Source organism: Vespula pensylvanica, chromosome 1, assembly GCF_014466175.1.
Source record: "Vespula pensylvanica isolate Volc-1 chromosome 1, ASM1446617v1, whole genome shotgun sequence".
NCBI classification, from domain to species: Eukaryota; Metazoa; Arthropoda; class Insecta; order Hymenoptera; family Vespidae; genus Vespula; species Vespula pensylvanica.
In genome coordinates this window covers 7,291,278-7,316,277 of record NC_057685.1, presented here as the reverse complement: position 1 = coordinate 7,316,277, position 25,000 = coordinate 7,291,278, and the positions used below count along the sequence as shown (strand labels likewise).

At 37.2% G+C, this 25,000-nt stretch overlaps 1 protein-coding gene and 1 long non-coding RNA gene across 4 annotated transcripts in view; one reads left to right on the top strand and one right to left on the bottom strand.

Annotated features, from left to right (window-relative positions):
- LOC122636617 overlaps positions 1-5,207 on the top strand; it is a 5,426-nt gene extending 219 nt beyond the window's left edge. The window contains exons 2-3 of the long non-coding RNA XR_006328996.1: positions 4,980-4,997; positions 5,193-5,207. This is a non-coding gene — a long non-coding RNA (uncharacterized LOC122636617). The remainder of the gene's footprint in view (positions 1-4,979; positions 4,998-5,192) is intronic.
- Positions 460-25,000, bottom strand: part of LOC122636596 (zinc finger protein rotund-like) — a 179,652-nt gene continuing 155,111 nt past the window's right edge. For all 3 annotated transcript variants that reach the window (XM_043827999.1, XM_043827989.1, XM_043827981.1), the window contains exon 6: positions 460-1,697. In XM_043827999.1, coding sequence (XP_043683934.1) covers positions 540-1,697 — 1,158 coding nt within the window. In that variant the 3' untranslated portion in view covers positions 460-539. The remainder of the gene's footprint in view (positions 1,698-25,000) is intronic.

Sequence of the window (25,000 nt, the reverse complement as noted above, 5' to 3'; positions counted from 1 at the left end):
ACGCGTGATAAACGAAAGAGAAACGATTTAGAGTAGGTCGACAGTGCCACGAATAATATGCGAGAATAGACAAAAAAATAAAACAACGATAGAGAGAAAATAGTAGTTGTTAGATGGCATAAAAGAAGAAACAAAAAGTAAAGGGAACAAAATATATGTATGTATATATATATATATATACACACACACACGCGCGAAAAAGGGAAAAGGTACTTTAGAAACAAAAGTAAAAAACGTAAAGGAGAGCGATCGGTAGAAAAAAGTAGAAAATAAAGGAAAAATAAAAAAAAAAAAAGAAAAAATAGGAAAGAAGTTTTAGGGAGAGCCCGAAGGAAAAGGATCGAGCAGGTCCCTGATATCGGGCTAACTTTGTAACTAGACACAAGTGTGATGATAATAATAAAGATAATAATAAAAAGAGAGCAAGGATAAAGATAAGAATAAGAATAAGATGATGAGTAGAAGAAAAAGAAAGGTGGTGTTTGAACAAAATACATTTCCCTAGCGTCTAATCCCGCTCTAATCGACAGAAACAGAGATTACTGCTTCTCCTTGAGTCCTCCGAGAAGCGCGTGGCTCTCCATGGTGGCGTTGAGACTGCTTAGGTTGCCGAGATTGCCGAGGTTGCTGAGGTTCCCAAGATTGCCGAGATTCGGCTGATGAGCATAATTTCTGATCTGGTGTAGGCTGATCAGTTGGTTAGGGAAGGAGGTGGCGTTCTGATTGCTCGTCGTTCCGGACGTAACGCCCGAGGAGGACGAGGTGGGTGAGGACTTTTGCGTCGAGTTGAAGGCCTCGTACAGGTAAGGCCTCGAGGCCGGATGATGACTGGCGGGATAATGAAGATGATTGAGGGGATTGAGGGGATGTTGCATCGAGGATATCGAGTTTATCGAGATCGAGGATATCGGCGTGAAGGCCGAGCTACTGTTCGGATGATGATTACCCGCGGGTCCGGGCTGAGGCGTCTGTTGCCTCGAGTCGTTCTCTATGGACTCGGCGGAGCGATGCCCGTGGCCAGGCAGGAGCATCTCCGGGTTCTGATTCTGATGGTACTCGGCATGGTGATGTGGTAGCCGTTCGTGGAGATCGCCAATCACCGAGTCCGGACTCATTTTCGGCCAATAATGATCCTGATGGTGAGCGGCCATCGCATGGATCGACGGCCTGAGCCCGGTACCGATGATCGGGGGTCTCTTATCGGTTCTCTCCGCGTGCTTTTGCATGTGCTTCGCCAGGTAGGTCTCCTGGGTATAGCTCTTGCCGCAGTACTGGCAGATGTGCGTCTTCAAGTGCTTCGACTCCTTGTGCTTCGGTATGTGCTCGAGGAGGCTGGGCTCGTCGGAGAAGCACTTGTAGCAGGAGTTGCATTTGTAAGGCTTGTCGGTCTGGTGGCACCTAGAGTGACTCTGGAGGTTGCTCAGCTGACTGAACGCCTTCGTGCACCCTGGATGCCGGCACTTGTACGGCTTGTCGCCGGTGTGCGTGCGGATGTGCTGCTGTAGGTGGCTCAGCTGCGTGAACTTCCGCTGACAGATCTCGCAGCGGTACGGCTTGATGCCGAGGTGGATCCTCGTGTGCTGCGACAGGTAAGACGAGTTTGCGAACGCCTTAGAGCACTGGTTGCACTTGTACGGTTTCGCCTCGCGCATGTGCATCTGCGTGTGGAGCTGCAGGTCCGCCTTGCTCCCGAAGATCTGAAACAAAAAAATATTGGATCTATACCTTCGTATCTCGATAATAGCTTCGGTGTCGTTAAATAAAGCCGTTCGATCTTGCGCTCGGTAGCTCGATAGGCTAGATAGCGTAGCGAGAGCAACGTCAGCGGTTGGGAGAGGCTGACCTTGTCTATCACTGCTTAGCCTCGGGCCATTCCCGTCTGACTGGCTACTGCTGCACGGACATTTTCTCTCTCTCTCTCTCTCTCTCTCTCTCTCTCTCTCTCTTTCTTTTCCTCCTTCTCCTCCGTCAAACGGTAACGCTTTAATCGGTCTTTCTTCGCCCTCCTTCCCTTCGTCAAACAGGAAAAAAGAAGTGAGCATCAGAATATTTCTAACCTCTCGTCATCCTTTCGACATATCCTCTTTCTCGTGAAATTCGACGATTATCAAAAGAAACAAAGAAGTTAAGCTATTTCGAAGGGGAAACGAATGGTGGACAGGCGAGACAGGAACTAACAGGAAGGACACGGAAGACTAGCAACTAGCTTGGTTCGCTGGCGCCGACAGCTCCTTACTTCGAGATCATTACGTAAATCGACGAGTTCCTTTCGTGGATCGCTTCTGAATCGCCACGCCTGAGGATCCAGGACGAGTTAAATCCTTCGTTGTATGACCTTCGAAGACTTTCCTCTCTCTCTCTCTCTCTCTCTCTCTCTCTCTCTATCCCTCTCTCTCTCTATCTATCTATCCATCTATCTATCTCCATCTCTCTCTCTCTGTTTTCTCCTCGAAAGCGATCGAAACGAATTCTCTATACCGAAGCGTCGTCTCGTAATTTATGCAACGTTATCCAGGCCGCGACGTCGACTTTGCGCCGATCGGTATCGATCCAAACCGATTAAAATAAAATGCAATTAGGAAGGCTTCGTTAATTAGTGCCGATTCCATTTCGATGCAAAGAAAATAATTTGATGATTCTCCTCTTAATAGACAGAGGGAGAGGGAGAGAGAGAGAGAGAGAGAGAGAGAGAGAGAGAGAGAGAGAGAGATGATTTATTCTCGAATTTTCGCCAAAATAATATCTATGCCAATTTTTTGTCGACGATGACGCCTCTACGAGACGTCGGAATATGAATGATATACGACGGACGTTTCTTGCGCGTTTTCGACTATTCTTAAACGTATAAAATTAAATACGATTCGAGTGATGCGACAACGCTAAGATCGAGAATCGATCTTTAATGTGACTTCGACAGCTGACTCGAAGCGTCCTTTAACGGACCGGTACAAACATTTTTTATTTCCTCCTTTCGAAAGGTGTCCTTGCCGGTGTCAAGTTCGCACTCTGCCCACGTAACTCGATAGTCTTTTCGTTCTCCTTCATAGCGAGAGAAGAGAGTGAGAGAGAAAAAGAGAGAGAGAGAAAAAGAGAGAGAGAGAAAAAGAGAGAGAGAGAGAGAGAGAGAGAGAAGAACTGAATAAAGATAATATCAGAATGAAACTAATCGATTTAAGATTATTATTTTATTATAATTTTTATTATTGCATTTATTATTATTGTTATTCTTCTTCTTCTTCTTCTTCTTCTTCTTCTTCTTCTTATTATTATTATTATTATTATTATTATTATTATTATTATAATCTATAAACGGATCGACGAATTGTTAGATAAAAAAAAAGAGAAAAGAAGAAAATAATTTTTGTTTAATAAAAGGTCAAGAAGACTATTAATTATTTACACGACGTCTTTTCGAAAATAATTATTCGAGATAAAAACGGATTAGAATGCAAGGGGACGACTAAAGGACGGACGAAGAGAAATTTTCTAAATTTATTCTATTCATTAATACGTCGGCTAACCCGAAATATAGTAAATACGTGTACTTTCGTCGGCTTAAATCACGTCGGCATGACCGATTGCCGGACCACTCAAGGCTGGATGCAAATTACGCGTCAGTGGCTACAAATTGACGCGCTTTTAATCGATAGAAGAGAGAGATTCGGTTGCCCTCGGGGGCCAGAGTTCCGTGCCGGATTCGTAAATCGAGCGGTTGGTTTCTCGACTCCTCCGTAATTTTAATTCGCGATCTTTTACTTCTACATCTAAACACTTTATACGGTATACCCATAACTCATGATATTTAGAGTTAGAATCGACGGAAACTCGAAGAACTCGTAACTTTGCAGGAACGTTAAACACTTATCTCTGTCTCTTTGTCTCTTTCTCTTTGGATTGATTATTAAAGAAAGAAAGAAAGAAAAAAAAAGAAAAAGAAATTGAAAATAAATAAAAGGAAAAAGAAAAAAAAAAAACAAATCTAACGAAATGTAAAGAGAAGTATGGACAATAATAATAGTAATAATGTGTGATGGCAAATCAAGAAATCACATGGTACGTTTAATTGCGAAAGATGCCTCCGGGTAGAAGAAGGAGAATCCTGCTTCTGTGATTCCTGATTAATCGACGTCGATTTACACGGGTGCCGCTTAAGAAAAGTACCTTCTCTCCTTGATGGAATGAAATCGTTACGAAGATTTGCGATCGGTTGGCAACTTATACCAAGATTACGAGATTCCAGTTTTTTCTTTTTTTTTTCTTTCTCTTCTTTTTTTATTTTTCTTTTTTTTCTTTTTTTCTTCCTCTTTTTTTTCGGTCTCTATCAGAATCTCTAAAGTCTCTCTGCAAAAATGCGAAATTTTTGCAGAGAGACTTTAGAGATTCTGATTGACCGAGACGAAGACGAGGCCCAAGGCTTTCTTCTCGATTTCTGACGTTAGCTGACTCCCTAGCTACCTCCTAGTTGGCTAGCTACGGTAGCCCGAGGCCAGAGCTCGTAAATTCAATTTAAATATTCGACCTTAATGACCATCCATCAGGCACCACTGAGAAGAACTTAGTGGCTGTCCATGGTCAAATGAGAGTTAGCATGAGCTTTGGTGTGAACGCCGTTAAAGGAATCCCACGTCTCTTCCAAGTTTTTCTCTTTAACATCCTATCAGAAAGAGCGTATACTTATAATTTAAAGAGAACGAAATCTTACGTAGAGCTCCATCATAATATATGAATTTCGAAAGGAATATATAATTACATAAGGATCTACTCGGAACTTTTTATATCGACAATTATAATAACTCGAAGAAATTGGAAATCGTCTTCTAAAATAGGCTAAGAAATGGCAAAAAATATTCCATCGAATATTTCTTAGTCAAATATGATTTAATATCATTCGGTGAGAGAGTTATTTTTATTATCGACTTTACCAACGAAGAAAAGAAAAAAAAAGAAAGAAATAGAGAGAGAGAGAGAGAAAAAGAGAGAGAGAGAGAGAAAGAGAAGTTATGTTAGCCAAAGGGTTATACTCTATCATAAAACGTGTGGTTATTTAACGAATAATATACAATCCCGACTGGCATCGGGCTTACTATTAATCTCAGAGACAAACAATTCCTGGCTGGGAATTTGAAAGCGTGACAACCTGTTGATAGAATGTCGCGTGCCAAACATCCGCGTGACGGAATAGACCATGTGAGAAAAAGTGAAAGAGAGATAGGTAGATAGATAGATAGATAGATAGCTAGATATATAGATAGATAGATAGATAGATAGATAGATAGAGAAAGAGAGAGATCGAGAGAAACAGACAAATAGATAGAAAGAGAGGAAAGAGAGGTTTCGAAATCAACAAGAAAAAGAGCGAACGAGATAATTGTACGAAGAGGCTGTGTAGAGGTAAAGGATTCCGAGATCCTTTGCCAGGATAACGTCGCTGCGGATTTATTACGTCGGAAATTCGTGCGTTCTTCTTTTGGATCACCTATTTCGCCATTTTAACACTGATTTAGAACCTTGAAAGAAATATTGAAATAATTCTTAAGGGATACGACAATAACTTTGATAAATTTTCGATAAGGATTCTCACATCTTTCTTTCTTTCTTCTTTCTTTTCTTTTCTTTTCAATTTAATTCGACTCAGAGAATTTCCGGATTTCGTGACACACGCGAGAAGAAGAAGAAGAAGAAGAAGAAGAAGAAGAAGAAGAAGAAGTGGAAAAAGAAGAAATATAAGGGAGAAGGGTCTTACGTTAGAGTGGATTAGGGCACGGCATAGGGTCAGGACGATAAAAGGTCCCCGATTTTAACCGAGAAATTGCCAAAGGCTCGTCTACCGAAGAATCGAAGATTAGCAGAGGATTCAGAGGATGGTATTCAACGAAGACGAAATTCAAAAAGGCACTTACGCTCTTGAGAAAAGCGCCATACGTTGCCAGGCCCCACACATCATCGATCATCCATGATCGACGTTACGTCCCCAAAACTACTCTCCCTTATTTTTCTTGATGTCATACATGGACAAGTTTTTTCTCTAAGATATCACCTTTTTTATTCACGTTTAATCTAGATTTTTATTGAAAACTATATATTTCGTCTTATATAGAGTAGATTTTTTTAATAAGTTAAAGTTACATACGTATATATGTATATATATCTTAAAAAATATATATATATATATATACACAAATATAATAATAAAAATAAAATAATAATAATAGTAGTAAAAATAATAATATGTACGTATGTACATATTATATATTATGTACATATTATAATTACATATTATATACATATATATGTATATATAATACATATATGCACATACATATATATTATATTTCGTTGTAATAAAAGGAAACTGACTAAGCGAATTCTCGTCTCTCGTTATGCCGAAGGTATACTTACGATTTAACAGAACGTCGTTGCGCAATGTAACGCGTCTCGGTTGACAGGTTTTCAAACCATCGTTCTACAATCGTTACCAGTTGTTAACATTCTAAACCAGTGTGATGTTATAATGATACGCGGCCATTATATGCGAAAGTGAAAAGCGAACGAGTTTCGCACTGCATTTACCGTAATCGACGAAACTGACACAAGTGGTAAATACTTCCGAGCAAAGTAGTATACTTTTTCAAAGCTTGATCTTATTGATCTATTGGTAATCTTATTATACGAAACGTTTCCTCAACGTGATATATTGATATACAAATATACATATATGCATAAATACATATATATATATATACATACATATTATTATAAATTGTATATTTATATTATTATATATACATATAGGAGTATAGTTTAAGAAGATATAGAATATAATAAATATTTGAACGTGACGATGATCCATGAAAATTGACAGAAAATAATAATCAGAAATAAATGATCAATAAATTATTGAGACTTCTGTTTAAAAAATAATCCAAGTTCTTTTTCATTTTGTTATGATATTTTATATATATATATATATATATATATATATATATGTATGTATATAAGCAATCATCGAAAGTAATTGCATTTTGATGAGATCGATAGAAAAAATTTGTACGTGATAAAGTCGAAAAAACCATTTCCGCGATTGAAATCCATGCCTACGTACTTACATATTTCCCCGTTTGACGCTAATTACGTGCCAGACTATGCGTGAAAATCGAGTATCTCGAATTTCTAGTTTCGCCATTAAGAATATTTAAATGGACGTTTAATAAAACCTTTCGAACGAAGAAATATCTGACGAACACTTTTCGAATTAAACGTATTCTGTAGGTAATTGCGAAGAAAAATTTCATGAGATCCGGTTTTAGAGTACCTATGTATAACTAAGAGCGATTTATGTGTTAAGATAATCGCAGAGAAATGATTATAATAATTTCCAACAAATTTTCATAAGGAAATAAAAGAGAGAGAGAGAGAGAGAGAGAGAGAGAGAGAGAGAGAGAGAGAGAGAGAGAGAAAGAGATAGACTACTACTTGATTTCCCATCAGACGATTTAGATAAATACGATTATCGTAGGAAAAACGATGCCATCTTTCTTCCATTCATTCTTTTTCACCCTTTGCCTTTGCTTACCCTTTCCAAAGGGAGAAAGAGAGAGAGAGAGAGAGAGAGAGAGAGAGAAAGAGAGAGAGAGTGAAAAAGAGGAGAAGGGAACTAAGAAGGGTCCCACGTGCACGAAAAATAGAGAAAGGGGTCTTCTCTTCTCGCGGATAGGGACGAGCGTGTAAATAGAGATCGTTCCTGATTCTGTGGTGACGCTTTGTGGGTCTTTCGTCGAGGAGGTAGTTTTATAGATCATTGTCATCCTCATTGGTAGGGACGAATCGTTGTGATCTACGAGAGACAAACTAGAAAGTTATTTCGAGCGAAAGGAACGAGGAAATTTTATGGTAATTAATAGAAAAAAAAAAAAAGAAAAAAAAATGAAAAAAAAAGAAATCACGAGGTAGATAAGTATAATATATGATATTGTACATAGTATATACGTTGTATACGTATACATTTACGTACATGTACACGTACGATTCTTTTTCTCTTTCTCTTTTTTTTTTTTCACTTTTTTCACGAGTGAAAATTTTAACGCTGCGTACCATCGACAAACGATTTTCTTAATTTTCTGATGATAATTCGTATATCGTGACGACACGATTCGAACGAACGAAATCTATTCTATATTATGAATCTATTCTAAATATGTAATATATGTAATTGCATGTAAGAAAATCGATCCATCGGAAAAATTTCACCATGAGAAGGCCGTCAATCTCGTATTTCTCGTTTCCGTCTATCTTTTTCTCTATTCCGAACGCGGAGGCCATCGTGATGATGCGAAAGAGAATAATAAGAGATAGAAATATATATATATATATATATATATATATATATATATATATATAGAGAGAGAGAGAGAGAGAGGGAGAGAGAGAGATCATAAAACGTTCGAACGAAGTGGAGAAGAATCTTATTGTTGGAATGTCCAACTTCTTTTCGAGCAATTAATAAATATAGCCTAGGCTTTCTGCCTCTTCGACGAATTTAATGGTTCAAACAGGAGCAAGAATAATGAGAATAACAGATGTTTCGTGTTCGTTATTATCGTACCACCAAATGGCACCTATTTTCCTCTGCGGTATTATTCTATACTCTTTCTCTGTCTCTCGGGGGCATTAAATTCGTAAAAATAATATCATTTCTTTTTTTTTGTTTTTCTCGCCGTTCAGAATTCCTTCACTTAATATCTGAAAAAGTCGAGCTAACGGAAGTTGCTTGCATTAAACGTAATATTTCCAATTGCGTAAGATAAAAATCAATGGTAAAAGAGATTGCGTTCTTATTTATATATAGGGAGAGTCAAAAGTAAGATTCTTAAATCGGTATCAAATGTTCCTTGGTGATTTTTTAAATCTATTACTCATTCTCCAGACTTTCTAGATTATTTTTTTTTTTAATTGTATTTAGCAATTAATAATATATATATATATATATATATATATATATATATCTATACATATATACAAACGTCATTGTACATATCGTTATATATACGTAGATATATGTCTACTTATGAAGTCTAGTTTGGTTTATAAAAAAGATTCAATTCTTTTTCTCGCGTCCCAGAGATTGTATCAGAAAAATGTAAATAATTACAATTTGTGCGAATGGACAACGAAGAAAACGACCAATGACGACACCGAGATGATCGTTCCTTTGCACTCTGAATTATTGTTTTGTTCCAGTTTCGCGTTAATCTAGCTGTCTTTCCATTGTGCTCGTTTGCGATAATAATATTATAGCTATTTACTAGGGGAGACCACGGGAAACACAGAGGATTTAATGCTTTGTACGAGTTTCACGAGTTTCGATCGACGAAAATAAAGACGTATTGAAGATCGGAATAACGATAAATTCGAGGACGATCTTAACAAAGATAAAGATATATGTAGAAGAAGGAATAGTAGAAAAGTCGAGTCGATCGTAACGATTACCGAAGAGATACTTTTATAGTCTTGAAAGAAGATAAGGATCTATTGGACGCAAAAGCCCTTTTGTGGTCAAATAAATGTGTTGTGCGGAACGATAAATTTACTATTTTTGCAATATAACTATATCTAACTATTATGTAATTATATAGTATACAGACAGATAACTACATATCGTTATAATATAATTAATATATATAATATATATATATATATAAATTATAGTTATATATCGTATACATATTCTTTATAAGGATTTAGTTATATATAATATATATCACACGATAATATATTCCATAATATATTATATATATATATATTATATAAAAGAGCCTTGTGTAAAAGCAACAATAAAATTTATGAAATATAATTCTTCTTATTATAAAAACGAAAACAATCTTCAAGATGAATAAAATCTTCGATTAATCGGTGTACTTGGAGAGAAAAAAAGAGAATAAAAAAAAAAAAAAAAAGAACAGAAGAAAAGGAAAAATGAAAGAAACCACGTCAAATACGTTTCTCTTATTGTCGATAAGGAAAAGAGAAGACAGACGAGATTCTCTACCTGTTCTCGGGCACTTTCTTGTTCGTCCATCGCCGTCAGCAATTCGGCTCGTCTTCGTCGGTTTACATCTACGGCAACTGGTAGCCTTGCTCGTCCAGATAATCTTTATTTCACCGATTACGCGATTCCCTTTCTAATTGCTCGACCGGACGGGCCACTCCAAGTACGAGGAACAAGTAAACGCGGCCCTTTCGAGTTCGCACATATTCTCTCCTTCGGTATTTTCCGCGACAACCTTCTCTACTGACATGTCTGACTTCCTTTTCTTCTTCGACGTAACCCGTAATTGGGAAAAGACGCGCTCCCTACGTCTATTTTCAGTTGTCATCATTGTCAGCTTATCGTTCCTGTAAGTCCAGTATTTTCTCGTGTTCGGACTTTATAATGAGAAAAAGGGACAAAAATGATTCTTTGATTTTTCTAAACAAGATTTTCTATCGACTTTCTTTATATTCGAATTTAAGATTGAATTGAAAATTAAATTAATGAAATTATCTCGAAAATGATTTACACACACACATATATATATATATATATAATATCTTGAAAATGATTTCGGTACACACACATATATATATGTATATATATATATATACCTCATTTTTCAATTTCGTTTAATTAGTAATAAAAAAAATAATGTCTCCATAAAAACTGTAACATTTCTTTTACGATATGTAAAGTTAAGACTATGTTTTTAAAGCTAGAGTATGGTTATTTATTCGATTTTCGATATTCTTGAGCCGAACATAAAGAAAAAGTATAAAAAAAAAAAAAAAAACATCTCAAAAATGACCCACATATATCCCATAGATCGTTTTTTCATATTTTCGTTTCCTTTTAAGAAATAAGTAAAAAAAGAAAAGAAAAGAAAAAAGAAAGAAAAAAAAGACGTTTCTTATAAGCCTAAGTCATCGGCGATTAAAGGCGACGGCCGCAAAACCGCCATTCATTAACCCCGTAGCTGTTCTCGTTTAGAACACCGGCCAATCTAGTCTCGTTCTAAACCGCTCATTTATTATACGAACTATACTTTGTAATCGAATATGATCGATAACATTTGAACGTTGACATATCCTCTTACCGTCCTAAATATCATGCTAATCCAAATTCTCGCGATTATTATTCCATTAATCCCTATTATTCGATCGTTTCATTTATCAACGCGGTTGAATGTCTTAAAGGTCATACAGGATGATACCAAATGAAAATTATTTCAAGATACGAATATCTCAATATTTCAAATAAAAGTTGAAGCAATTAAAAAAAAAAAAAAAAAAAAAAAGAAAAAAGAAAAAAGGAAAAGAAATTCGAAAAGTATTCTTATTTACATTCTGTCAATTATTTTAATCAACCGATCGTAAACATTTTGTAAAACAAATAATCAGTATATATGAATATCGCTATAAAAAATTAAGTAGTCAGACGATTGGGTCAGCGATTGCGTCACTTATATTAGGTACTGATGTTTAATTATAAATACTGACTATTTATTTAAAATACTTCGGAATGTTAAAAGAGAAACAAAAAGAAAAAAAAAAAGGAAAAGAAGAAAGAGAGAAGGAGAAAAAAGAGCTAATAAATTCGATATCTTCGAAAAGTTGGGGTGATCATCGGGCTACGAAGAAAAGTTTATTCGAAAAAGAAAAAGAAAAAGAGATAGAGATAGAGATAGTGATAGTGATAGAGATAGAGATAGGGATAGAGATAAAGATAGAGATAAAAAGAGAAAGAGAGAAAACGAACAAGATAAAGAGAAAGAGATAAAAAAAAAAAAAGAGAAAAAAGAGAGAGATAGAAAATACATGTAATATCCACATTGGCTGGAATAATATCATCGGAGAGACGAAATGGCAGGGCAATGAAATCGGCTGGAGGAAGGAGTCTCGAAACGGGAGCAGAACTGCATCTGCACCTGTGGATCGAGCTTAAGCGGCCCGACAGGCCATTCTCGCCATTCATTATCGCTGCCGCGCGCCTTCCTAGGAACGGTGCTTCGGAATTACGAGAGCGAGGAGAAACGGACAGATACAAATATACTAAAAGAGAGAGAGAGAGAGAGAGAGAGAGAGAGAGAGAGAGAGAGAAGGAAAGGAGGGACGAATAGTCAGCCCTCATCTCAGGTAGGAAAGAGATCAACGTCCGAGACATCGTACGCATCTTTCTACCTCTCCCCCTTTTTTTTCTTTTCATTTCTCTTTGTCTCTCTCTCTCTCTTTTTCTCTCTTTCTCTCTCTCTTTCTCTCTCTCTCTCTCTGTTTCTTTAACACAAACCCTACGTCCCACAAGATTATGACTTTTTAATCGATCTACCTTGCTGCTCTGTACGTTGTCCGAGACGAGTCGCGTTAGAAACGAAATAGGAAGCTTCTCTGGCATCTCGTTCTTAAATATATCGTTGCACGAGTTACAAACAAAGTAATTATTTCTCTAAATATTTGTTTTGTTAATATCGAGAGAGAGAGAGAGAGAGAGAGAGAGAGAGAGAGAGAGAGAGAGAGAGAGAGAGAGAGAGAGAGAGAGAGAGAGAGAGAGAGAGAGAGAGAGAGAGAGAGAGAGGATAAAGATATTTCGAGGCAACAAGATGAATAGAGAGAAAAAATAGAGGGATAAGAAAAAAAAGGGAGAAGAAAAAAAAGAGAAACGAGGGCTGTGGACATTTTTCTTATGCGTTTTCACAAAATGGATATAGACCCTGGAACAAGAATGTCTTCGACAGCAACAATTATCCATCGCAGTCTTTCTCTGTCTCTCTGTCTCCTTCTTTCTCTCTCTCTCTCTCTCTCTCTCTATTTCACGTTCGAGATTGAAATATAAAGCAACATTTTTCTCGTCTCTCTCTCTCTCTCTTTCTTTCTTTGTCCCTCTTCTTCCATGTTCACAAAGCGTTTCGTATTTCTCCCCTTTTTCCTCTTCTTCGTTAGAAAAGCCAAGGGAGAGTCAAAACAAAACGAAATTTTTGGATGAGGGGACCCCCATCGAAGAGAATTTATTCTAACGAACTCGTTCCTTCCTATTGGAAACGCGACACCCATCGGAACAAACCACTCTAACTTCTTCAAACGCATTTGATTCGACTAATAGAAAGATTTAAATATCAATTTTAATATCAATTTCGTAATTATCGTAAAAATAAGTTCGCGTTCTTATAAAAATGTCGCAAATGTTCTGAAATAATTTTCAAAATCAATCACTCATTATCGAGATATTTTGAATTTGTAATTAGTTTTACAAGCTGAACAAAAAATTGAAAAGCAAAAAAGAAATTAACCCAAAAAGTCTCCGATAAGGGCAATAAATTTTTAATATCGCCTAGGTACTTTTGATTCATTTAAAAGAAAAAAAAGGAAAGCTATTTTTCGAACGACATTTCATTTGGCATATTTTCCTTTTTTTCTTTTTTTTTAATTCTAGAAAATTAATAAGACTAATAAATATAAAATGAAGAATTTTTTATTATTACTTAATATGGTATTAGATGAATATAACCATTAATCGAAAATGTATTTCATTTTTCGATTACGTTTTATATTCCTTATATTTCTTAGAAAGAAATGATTCATTCGTGATAAAGTTTAAGGTTTAAAGTATGCACATTGAATTTAAATGCTCACGACTTTCGTTTTATTTCGTTGATTACGAAGATGATTGGAATGCACATCTCTTTAGAGAAAAGAATTTTACATTAAAATTATCTTCGAGAATATTAATCCGTTCTCGTGGTACATCGACAATGACATTTTCTCTTTCTTTTTTACTACTTTTTCGTGACGTTCATCGAAGGAAGAGGAAGCCTAATTTTTAATCTTATTGTTAGTATTCTAAATTTTTACGCGGATAATTAAATATATATTTTGAAGAAGTGAAAAGTTCTTTCTCTTTTTTCTTTCCTTTCTTCTTTTTCACAAATCAAAATTTTTATTTGTTTTTTTTTTCCTATCCCTGCCTCCCTCTCCAATCATTTTCATCCATTATCGACACTCTCAATTTTCTTTTCTTATCATTCCGAATTGTTTTCGATATCGGAAACGAGCACTCGATTTCTCTTTTTCCTCATCGACGCTCAACGAATACGAGTTAATAAGCGATACTCGTAAACCTCATAAGAGACGTTCGTAAAATTGATATCGAGCACGGTGATGCGCACGGGTATATGCCGAGAGATGATTGTAAAAAGCGGCAAACATCCATCGGTAAAACGTCTACATAAATTTCGATACGGTGCCCTCAACAAAGGGGAAACTTTCAGGTGGACTCACTTGCGAGCGAGCGAGAGCTTTAACGATCTCATTAAGGGAATTTACGACGGTAATTCGAGCGCTATTACATAAATCAGGGCAAAAATCTTCGATGCAAAGCAAAAAGAGAGAGAGAGAAAGAAAAGTAGAGAGAAAGAAAAGTAGAGAGAAAGAGATATATACATACATACATACATATATATATATATATATACGTATATATATAATGTGCATACAAGTATATCTAATGGGTCGAATAAAAGAGTATGTAAGTCAAATTTTAATCAAAATAGATACGTTACTGTCATTTGCTTACGTTTTTAATGATACGAAGTCAATTTCACTATTTTCTTTTTCTTTATTTGAGATAGGGGAGATTAGTACCTATAATTTAACAATGATTTGTAATTTATGATTTTATATTGTACTTTCAATAAATAAGTGATTCACTCCGAAAATAATTATTCTGATTTATAATTTTTAGTCCGCCAATCAAAGACACCTATGTATATATATATATATATATATATATATATATATAAAGAGGAAGTCACATAACCACGACGAATATTCCCGTCTCTTTGTCCTTTTTCGAAAAGAACTTTGTTGGATTATGATTAACGACTGGATATCTCGCGATCGCTATTAAATATGGCTTCTCCAATGAAGACATTGATTTCGTTTTAACATTTATAATAATCCTTTATGCCTATCAATAAAATCGATCTTTCTCTTTTTTTTTTCTTCGACAGTTAATCAAAATTTTTAATTATTCAAATTCGTCGATCCAAAATTAAATCAGTATCTACAGCCTCCCCATGACCTCTCCTGCCTGCCTGCTACTCCCTTGCACCTTTAATCCCCTTTGTTTCCCCCACCTCCCTTCTCTACATTTCGCTTGACCATCCCTACATTTCGATGCCATCATCTTTCGAATGTTATTCGACGAGGAGCATAAATAAGGGTGCAAAATGGGACTAAGTGGGGAGGAAAGGTATGGAAGGAAAGTCGAACCCTCGTGTTTAGATTCGTCGAAGGGCCGGTGGAGATAGGGAGGGGGTGTAACGATTCTCTCCTCCCTTTCCTCTAGTCCTCTAGTTCGCGTACATCGAGTCGCGACTGAACCAGCGAAAGATTGGCCCTTTTTAGCGATCCAAGGGCTGTACTATCCCTTGGCTAAGCTAGCCGTACCGGAAACGACTATTCCTAGGGGAGGATTTTTTTCCTTTTTTTTTATCCTATCCTTCCCTCTTTCTCTTTCTCTTTCTCTTTCTCTGTGTCTCTATCTATCTCTCTCGCTCTCTTTCTCTCTTTCCCCTTCTCTTTCCCCTCTCTTTTCTCTCAATAGAAACAGCGTGTGCATGCTCGGTCCGATAAAAGAGAGAGAAAGAGAAATGGATGGCCATCTGCTCATTCGGAAGGATACACTCATAACGGATTTCGTGATCGCGATACATTTTAGCAAAAGCTATTCATTGTTGAGTTGATCATTTCTGAGGCCTATCGATAAAATTTATTTTCTAATGAAAAATCCACGACGTTTACGTTCGTTCATATCGCTTATATTCTTTTTGATTTTCTTTGAGATGGCTCATGGGAAAGATAGAGAAAGAGATAGGGATTCGGTAAAATCGAAGCGAAAGAATCGAAACGATCAGATCCGATCCGATCCGATCCGACGGTGAGCGCCACGCAGCAGGTGAACGGCACGTGCGTCCGCGAAACTCATTGGTGAAAGGAGAGCGCGAGGAACTCGTAGAGGCAAAAACGAGCAAAAACATTGGAAAATTTGTGACAGTGGGAAAGAGATGGAATAGGAGGGAACAAGAAAGAGAAATGAGAAGAGAAAGAGAAATAGAAAAAGAGAAATGGCGGAAGGGAAATACATATAAATCCGAGGAAAATTAATCGAAAATGGCGATGGCTTAATGATCAGTTCGTACGTTGTTACTTGAATTTCTTTTTTCTGTCTTTTTTTCTTTCCGCGAGTCTTACTTCGATATCTCATTTGGATTGATCGGATGTGGGAAAATGCGAAGCGAGTAAGTACAAGTATATAAAAGATAAAAAAAAAGGGACAAAAGAAAGAAAAGAAACAAAACGAAACGAAAAAGGAAGGACGCTTTTTTAGAACGTTTTAGGTTGATTCGATTTTAAGGAAGCATCTTCTTCCTCTAACAGAGAAAACTCATACGGTACGAGAAAGTAAGTACGAGGAAAGCTTTTTCTACCTTCTACCATTTTCTCTTCCTTCCTTCCTTCCTTCCTTCCTTCCTTCCTTCCTTCCTACTTTCCTTCCTAACTATTCGTCGAAAATAGAAGCGTACTGCGATAGCACCATGTTTCTTCTTTTACTTTTCTTTTCCTTTTTCTTTTTTTTTTTTTCTTTCTTTCTTTCTTTCGTTCTTTCTTTCTTTCTTTTAAACTCCCTTTTTTCTTTCTTCTTTTTTTTTTCTCCTCATAGACGAGAAGCTTTTTTACAGCCGTCGAAGAAATATGGTATCCTGTGTCATCAGGAAGAAGAAAAAGGATGAGTAAAGGGAGTCGGTTAGATACACACCACCAATTCTTATTTTAAGTTAGCAGTGAGAAAGAGATAGATAGATAGAGAGAGAGATAGATAGATAGAGAGAGAGAGAGAGAGAGAGAGAGAGAGAGAGAGAAAGAGAGAGAGAGAGAGAGAGAGAGAGAGAGGGGAAAGATTTTAGATTAGTCCTGTCTCTAATTTAGCCGACGGAGAGCACGAAGTGTTTTAAGGGGATCGATCGAATTGAAATAATCCAAATGTGGATCAAATAGAAGAGCTAAATATAAATAAAGATTTGTATGTATATTCTTGCGATGGTTGATCAGTAAATAAAGTTTACGTTGAAGATTTCTATAAGTATGTTTTCACGTTCATTCTGTAAAATAGAAAACAATCAATGGAGGATTGATTTACAAACGGTAGCCTCGGGCCAAATAAGACGTAAGACACTCTATACGTGACAATATAAAAATTTATATTATATCGTATAATAAATATAATTTAATATCTGACAACCTGTATAGAATTTTTATTTCTATATTCCCGACTATAATAATGGAATTTCGAACAGTGTATTTCTCACTTTTGATCATTTGCATGAACAGTTTAGGCGAGAAAAAAAAAATATATATATATATTGTGAATAATTGATTTATTTTAATGAGATCCAAAAAATGTTTAACGCCTCGGGCCCCTTGAAGGTTAAATCCGCAATTAAAAATAACGAAAAGTTTGCGAGTTTAAATCTATTCGAAATCAAAAGACGATAAACTTACCGTCGGATTTCTCTGCTAAACTAAAGTTAACAAGAGTATTATACAATCCTGTTAATATGAACTAATAAAGTTATTAATATAAATTTATTGAAGGATAATAGTCGAGAATATTCAAGTATTTTACGTTCCGTCGGAAGGATACGTTCTCGTTTTCTTTCGCAAGAAAACATTGATAGCGCCATTGAATTTGTTTTTGTCAGCTAGAATTAGACGAACTTATGAGAATGTAACTATGTACATTCTTTTAACTCATTATAATCCAATTTCTTTTCGTATCTAACAAAAAGTTATGATATAACGTGTGAAACTTACGGTATAAGTTAATACTGTAAAAAAAGAAAAAAAAAAAAAGAACAGAAAAAGAAAAAAAAAAGAAAAATTCTATAATTAGCAAATATTAACCTTAGGATATGTGATAACAATTAATTTTTTTCTTGCAAAGTAATGAAATAAAAGTTAAAAAAAATGTACATATATGTATGCATATGATTGCATGACTTTAAAGTTACATTTCGTTATAAAGTATTAAACAAATATGGATAAATTTTAATTCTTCTTTCTGTACTGCTACTAATAATAATAATATTAATAATAATAATGATAATAATAATAATTATAAATGAAAAAAAAAAAAGAAGAAATAAGCAAGACTTTTTCGATTCTCACATCCGATTTAATTTATCTCTCTATCGTCATTTTTTTCATCTCCTCGCGTCATTCGCCATAACCGTATAAAGTCGCAAACATCCCCTGTTAGAAGCAAGTTTTTCTCCGCGTTTTTCCTCACTAAGCGCGAGCACGATATTCGCAGGACAAAAGGACTTTTTTCAACGCATCGAGTTACACGATCTCGACGTCATACAAACGAAACGAAGCCAACTAACGTCAAAGAGTTATTAAAACGATCCGTAGGCGAGGATTAACGATGTAATGTAAATCGTACGACCTACGCGCTACTATTTCTCTGTCTTTTTCTTCCTATTCTTTTTCGCTTTAGGGATGAGTAATTTTCGAAAATAAATAAATAATGTTTGGCCTTTTTTCGAATCGCTCAGAAAATAGCACGTAACATTTCTTTCCAAAAGTCCAAGGTTATTGATAAGGCAAATAGAAATAATATATAAAAGAAAAAAAAAGAAAAAAAAAAAGAAAGAAAAAAGAAGAGAAAAATACGAGAAAAAAAGAAATAAAAGAAAAAATAAAATAAAAAGAATGAAATATGATAAAAGAGTGAGGGAGAGGGAGAGAAATAATCGCGTAAAAAGATGTAGATAGATATCGAATCGACGGAAATGGGATTTATCTATCTATCTATCTATCTATCTATCTATCTATCCATCCATCTATCTATCTACCTATCTATTCCTATATATGTACCTATGTATCTTCTAGAAGATCATTCAAAGCGATTCGTGAAGAGGGTGATAGTACCTTTCGAATGAGAGAGAGAGAGAGAGAGAGAGAGAGAGAGAGAGAGAGAGAGAGAGAGAGAGAGAGAGAAGGAGAGAGGGAGAGAAAGAAAAGAAAAGAGAAAGCTAGCAGAAATTCAGCAAAGGACTTTTTTAACGGGTCGAGTTTCCGAATCTCGCCGCCGACGCACAAATGGAATTTACCCGACGAAGAGAATTACATGACGACGAACTACATAGATCTCCTTTTTCTTTTCGTCGATCGTATACGCGAGTGTCCTACTACTTTTTCTCCCTTTTCTCCATCTCTTTTCCTCCTTCTATTCACCCTCTCTCTCTCTCTTTCTTTCCCTCTGTTTTTTTTTGTCTCTCTCTCTCTCTCTCTCTCTCTCTGTCCCTCTGTTTCCCTCATCTCGCGAGTAAAGCCTCGCTAACGTTTCAACCCCTCGGTACGAAGATAAAAGGAATGAAAGAAGGAGATGGAAATGGAGGTGAAGGTGGAGATGAAGGTGGAGGTGGAGAAGAAGGTGAAGCCGAAGGAAAGAACGAGAAAACGAATAGAAAAAGATATATCGAGATACAAGAGTCGATCGTATCGTTCATTTCTTTCTATCCTTATTTGCTACACATGGCAGCATGGACGGATTATGTATTTCTCTTGGTCGTCCTTACCGACCAACCAGAAAAAGAGAGAGAAAGAGAAAGAGAAAGAGAGAGAGAGAGAGAGAGAGAGAGAGAGAGAGAAGCTTATTGTGACAGCACGTCATTGTCCTGCGTTTCAGCAAAATTGCGCACGATGAATGCGCCCTTAAAGCGTCGAGGGTCAGTCGATACCCTCCACCTTATACTTTTCCTCCGTTCTCTTTTCTTCTTACGATCTATGTTCTCAACGTATATAGAAACGTCTTTAATCTTTGTTAAAAAGCAATGCGATCAAAAAAATACGATCGTCCCGCCCTTCGAAAAAAATATCATTTAAAATAATATGAGAACTCGACGGACGAAAAGATTGTGTCGAGAAAAAGTAACTATAATAAAAAAAAAAAAAAAAAAGAAAGAAAAAAAAACAAGAAAAAGAAAATGAATAAAGAAATAAAACTCCAAAGAAGGAAAACGATAGAACAACAACGATCTTGTCGTTTTTAATGAAAAGCAAAAAGAAAAAGAAAAACAAAAAGAAAGGAAGAAGTAAAGAAAAAAAAAAAGATGGAAGAATTAATCAGAGACCAGCGAAAACTCTCCGATGACTTTCTCCGTTCGTTTGTTAGCGTTACGTAAAACGTAGTTAAAGTTTATTCTGACCGATAAAAAATGGAGCTATGCGTTATACGTATGTACACACGGTCGTCCCTTTCTCACTGACGAAACGGTGAGACGTACCAACCTGGCAGAAGTATCGCATCGTTCAAGGTAAGCCTTTATCGTGACGGTTGCTCATTTATTGAACATAAACATAATTATTCCTCGTTATGCAACTACTACTCATTCGAGCAGGGCGGAGTTGAAACGCCGTCATGCGAAATCGTTGAGCTCGCGCCTTTTCGACGAGTTTTTCTCTCTTTTTCTCTCTCTCTCTCTCTCTCTCTCTTTCTATTTTCTCTCTCCTTTCTGCGCACGCACAATAAATATACAAAAAAGAAGATTAAAAAATCCCCTATTCGATCAGAATTAATCTTAAGAAATATCGAGAAGATGTTAAGAGGGAACACTGCTCGCTCGAGATCGATTGATTCGAGTTTGAAAACTACGTATTATCGTACTAGCTAGCTAGCTTGTTTAGATTGCTTAGTTTTGCTCAGCTAGCTAGCTTAGCTACCTACTTCGTCAGTCGCCTGCCGAAGGAAATGAAGTCGAGCGAGATCGTTTGTGCAGTCAGAATAAAATCCCGTTTCTTCAGCTTTCTCAACCGATTCATAAGTACCGTCTCGCATGCGAACCGAATTCAAATTCGAATTTGATTTCAGAATGAAGCTGGTATCACGAACAGCGCTAAGATTCCAATACAAATACGAATTATTACCCCTAAGAAAATCCTTTATAACGTTCGCGAAATCGTGCCAGCCTATAAGTACGCAAATTAATATCTATAGACTGGTATTCCCTTATCGAATTGCTTCGTCGTTGAGAGGGTTAAGTTCTTTTTTTTTTTTCTCGGCTTTTTTTTTCTTTTCTCTTACTTTCGATTTATTTACTACGTTCCAACTTCCGATCTTCGCGATTACTACAGTTTTGTTAAAGAAACTCGACTACTCGTCGAATTAATTTGCGTTTGGGAAGGAAAAAATAATCAAAGAATTATTCAAAAATTATGAAGTTATTCGAAGTTTACGATGTAAATCATTTTTTGTTGTTTGAATTTCATTCTGCTCAATATTGTTGACTGGGACGTACAATTATAATTTTAAATTAATATATATGTGTACCTGATAAGAATAGGACTATTAGAGAAAAAGAGAAAGAGATACAAGAGGAGAGAGAGAGAGAGAGAGAGAGAGAGAGAGAGAGAGAGAGAGAAAATTGTGAACAAATAATCTAAATCAATCGAAGCTTTCCCTCTTCGAATCTCTTCATCGTTAAGAGGGTTAGATCTTTTTGTTTTTCATTTTTTTTCTTCTCTTTTTTATTTTTCCTTACTTTCGATTTATTTTCTACTTTCGAACTTTCGACTTTCCCGATTACTACAGTTTTGTTAAAGGAACTCGATCACGTCGAATTAATTTGCGTTTGGAAAGAAGAAAAAAAGAAAGAAAGAAATACAAGAATTATGCAAAAATAATGATATTACTCGAAGTTTGCGAAGTAGATATACTCGTTTTTTTTTTTTTTTTTTTTTTTTTTTTGAATTTCATTCCGTTCAATGTTCTTGGAAAGGACATACAATTACATTTATTTTCAAACTAAAATACGTATACTTGATAAGAATGAGATTATTAGAGAAAGAAAAAGAAAGAGAATTGTGGACATATAATCTAAATCATTCTCTAACGATCCGTATATATAAGACGAGAATGTATAAACATTCATATTAAGAGAAGCAAAATGTTTCCCTAGCCGATGGCGGAGCCAGTTCGATATTCAAGGATGTTTACCATCTTTTTTATGGACTTTGCCACGCAACGACGCGCAATCGTTTCAACTATTACATATTGATAATATTCGCCGAAAACGAGACGTCACACTGTGGCAACGATCGATCTTTCTTTCCTGATATTTAGTATATACGTAGATCCATACGGATCCATGGTAACATTTTTCTTTTTTTTTTTTTTTGAAATTCTTCAAAAATTCGATTAGACCGAGCGACGAACGAATAAAAATCTATTCCGTATGCCGATTTGCATATATGATTTTTTTTTTATTTACCAATAGATTCGTTAGTTCGTGAAGAATTTTATCTGTCGAAAAGAACAACTTCATTTCGAAGACGAATATCAAGTAAGTACGGTAACGCTACAATAGTCGCGAAGCAGAACGTTATACCTACTAAAGCGGTGATTTATAGAGGCGAAGGAACGACATAGTTCTCGGAATCGGATGGTAGATACCTATCTGTTGAGAGAGAGAGAGAGAGAGAGAGAGAGAGAGAGAGAGAGAGAGAACGATAGTATACGAAATTCAGACAACAAATAACATGGCACGCGAGCAATAACTTTCGATCTCCTTCAAGTATAATACAAAACATCTACGATTCTTGAATTTTCTAAATAGTGAGAGAGTGAGAGCTCGAGAGCGAAAGAGAGAGCGAGAGAGAGCGAGAGAGAGCGAGAGAGAGAGAGAGAGAGAGAGAGAGAGAGAGAGACAAAAACAAAAAAAGAAAAGAACTAAAAACAGAAAGAGAACACTCGTAAGATGATAATTTCAGTTGAGTCGTTCGGGGTAGGTCAAGCTCGAAATACGTAAACTCGGCCTTTACCTTGTCGTCGTCGTGCGGCGTGGGTGGCGTGGGCGGCGTGTACATGCGAGGCGCGAAGTCGCCGATCGAGGATGCCCCACCTGTCGAGGATCCTTGGCTTCTTGGTGGACTGAGATCGGGGATGGCCGCGTGATAATCTTGGAGGCCGGTCGGTATCACCCCCGTGGGTACCACGGGACGATACTCGGCTCGTACCTCCATATCTCCCTAAGTCGGGACACTTCTCCCTCCTCCTCCTCCCTCCCGCCCTCCCTCTTTCCCTCCCGCCTCCCTCTTTCCCTTGATTTCTTTCTCTCACTATTGTTTAATTCCTTTTCGTTCGTTTTTTGTCCGTTTTCCCCTTTCGCTATTTTATATTCGCACTATATCTCTATTATCGTTATCGTTATATAAATTTTCGAACGAGTTCTTTTGTTCCACCTCCACCTCGTTCTCTTAGTTCTCCACGTTTTCCTTGTCGTCGTTTTAAACGTCTTTGTCGTCTTCGTCGTCTTCGTCGTTGTCGTCGTTGTCGTACCGACCGTTGCCGTCTTCGTCGTAATCGACGACGTCAACGTCGACGTCTTCACCGTCGCTAACACTTTCCTACCACTCGATAATAAGAGACCTTGCACGGGATACTCGCGTTCTCGCGTGACGTGACCTTGAAGCTCGCGTCTCCTCCTCTCGAAAGTTCTTAGCCACGACCTTGCCGAACGCCTCGTCTCACGGCGATTGACAATCTCATAACACGATCGCGTAGTAAGGCAAAGTGTTGTGTGAACGAGACGACGAGGGAGAGAGATCAAGGGGAAACGATCCTTCTTTCTCTTTTTCTACAACCTTGTTGATCCTCCTCCTCCTCCTCCTCCTCTTTCTCCTTCTCCTCCACGACCTCCACCTCCTTCACCTCCTCCTCTGCCTTCTCTTCTATCTTTTTCTCCACCACCTTTTCCTTCTCAGTCACCACCAACACCACCTCCTTTCCTTCTTCGCCACCTCCGCCACCTCCGCCTCCTTCACCTCCTCCTCCTCCTCCTCCTCCTCCTCCTCCTACTCCTCCTCCTCCTCCTCGTACAACTCGCGGTCGAAGATCGATCATAGACACGTTTTCTCGATTCTTTTATCGTATCTTACTAAACACGATACATCGGACGGTCTAGTCGATTCGAATCCTTTTGGAGCGTGGCGAACGCGTTCAGACCGGGCGCGTATAACTATATCGCGGCACTGTGTTTACGTGACTCCCGCCACACTTCCTTCTATATTATCCTTGCCCTTTCCAATAACGATGAAATCGGGACGCTTATAATAATAATTAAAACGATATTAAATAATTATATTAACGATGATCTATATTGCGCGACACTCACGTTTATTATTTCAATGTTTCGATGATGATAAACGACGACAACAACGACGATACACTGTAGGTCTTTTTTTGTGCTCGTTTCTTTCCTTTCTCCTCTTCTTTCTTCTTTTCTTCGCTCTCTCTTTTTTTTTCTTTCCTTCTCCTTTTATCTTTTTTTTTTTTTTAAATCTCACGTATCAATTCGTATCTATTTTTCTTTTGCTCCTTTCCTTTTCGCTTCGTATTTCGTTTTCTATCTATACGGCTCGTGTCGCTGGCTCGGATACACGTTAGGTTTCCGTACGTACCTCAGGGTGATGCTCACCCCTTGGCTACTTTTTGCCGACTGAATGTTTTGCGCCGCCGTGGCGGCCCTCGGAGCGGCTGGAGCGTGCACTACCCCCACCCCGACGACTAAAACCCAAGTCTTTCGCTCCCCCCTCCTTGCTCGCTCGCTCGCTCGCTCGCTCGCACTCTGCTACCGTCCCTCTGCTACTTCTCTCTCTCTTTTTCTCTCTCTCTTTATCTCTCTCTCGTTCTCTCTCTCTCTCTCTTTTTCCTTCTCATACTCTTTTTCTCTCACGCTATCTCTCACTCTTGCTTGCTGCGTATCTGCCTGTCGCCGTCCTCCTCCTTCTCCTTCTCCTTCTCCTCCTCTTCATACTCATCCTCATCCTCCTCCTCTTCTTCCACCTCCTCCTCCTCCTCCTCCTCCTCCTCCACCTCCTCCTCTTCCTCCTCTTCCTCCTCTTCTTCTTCATCTTC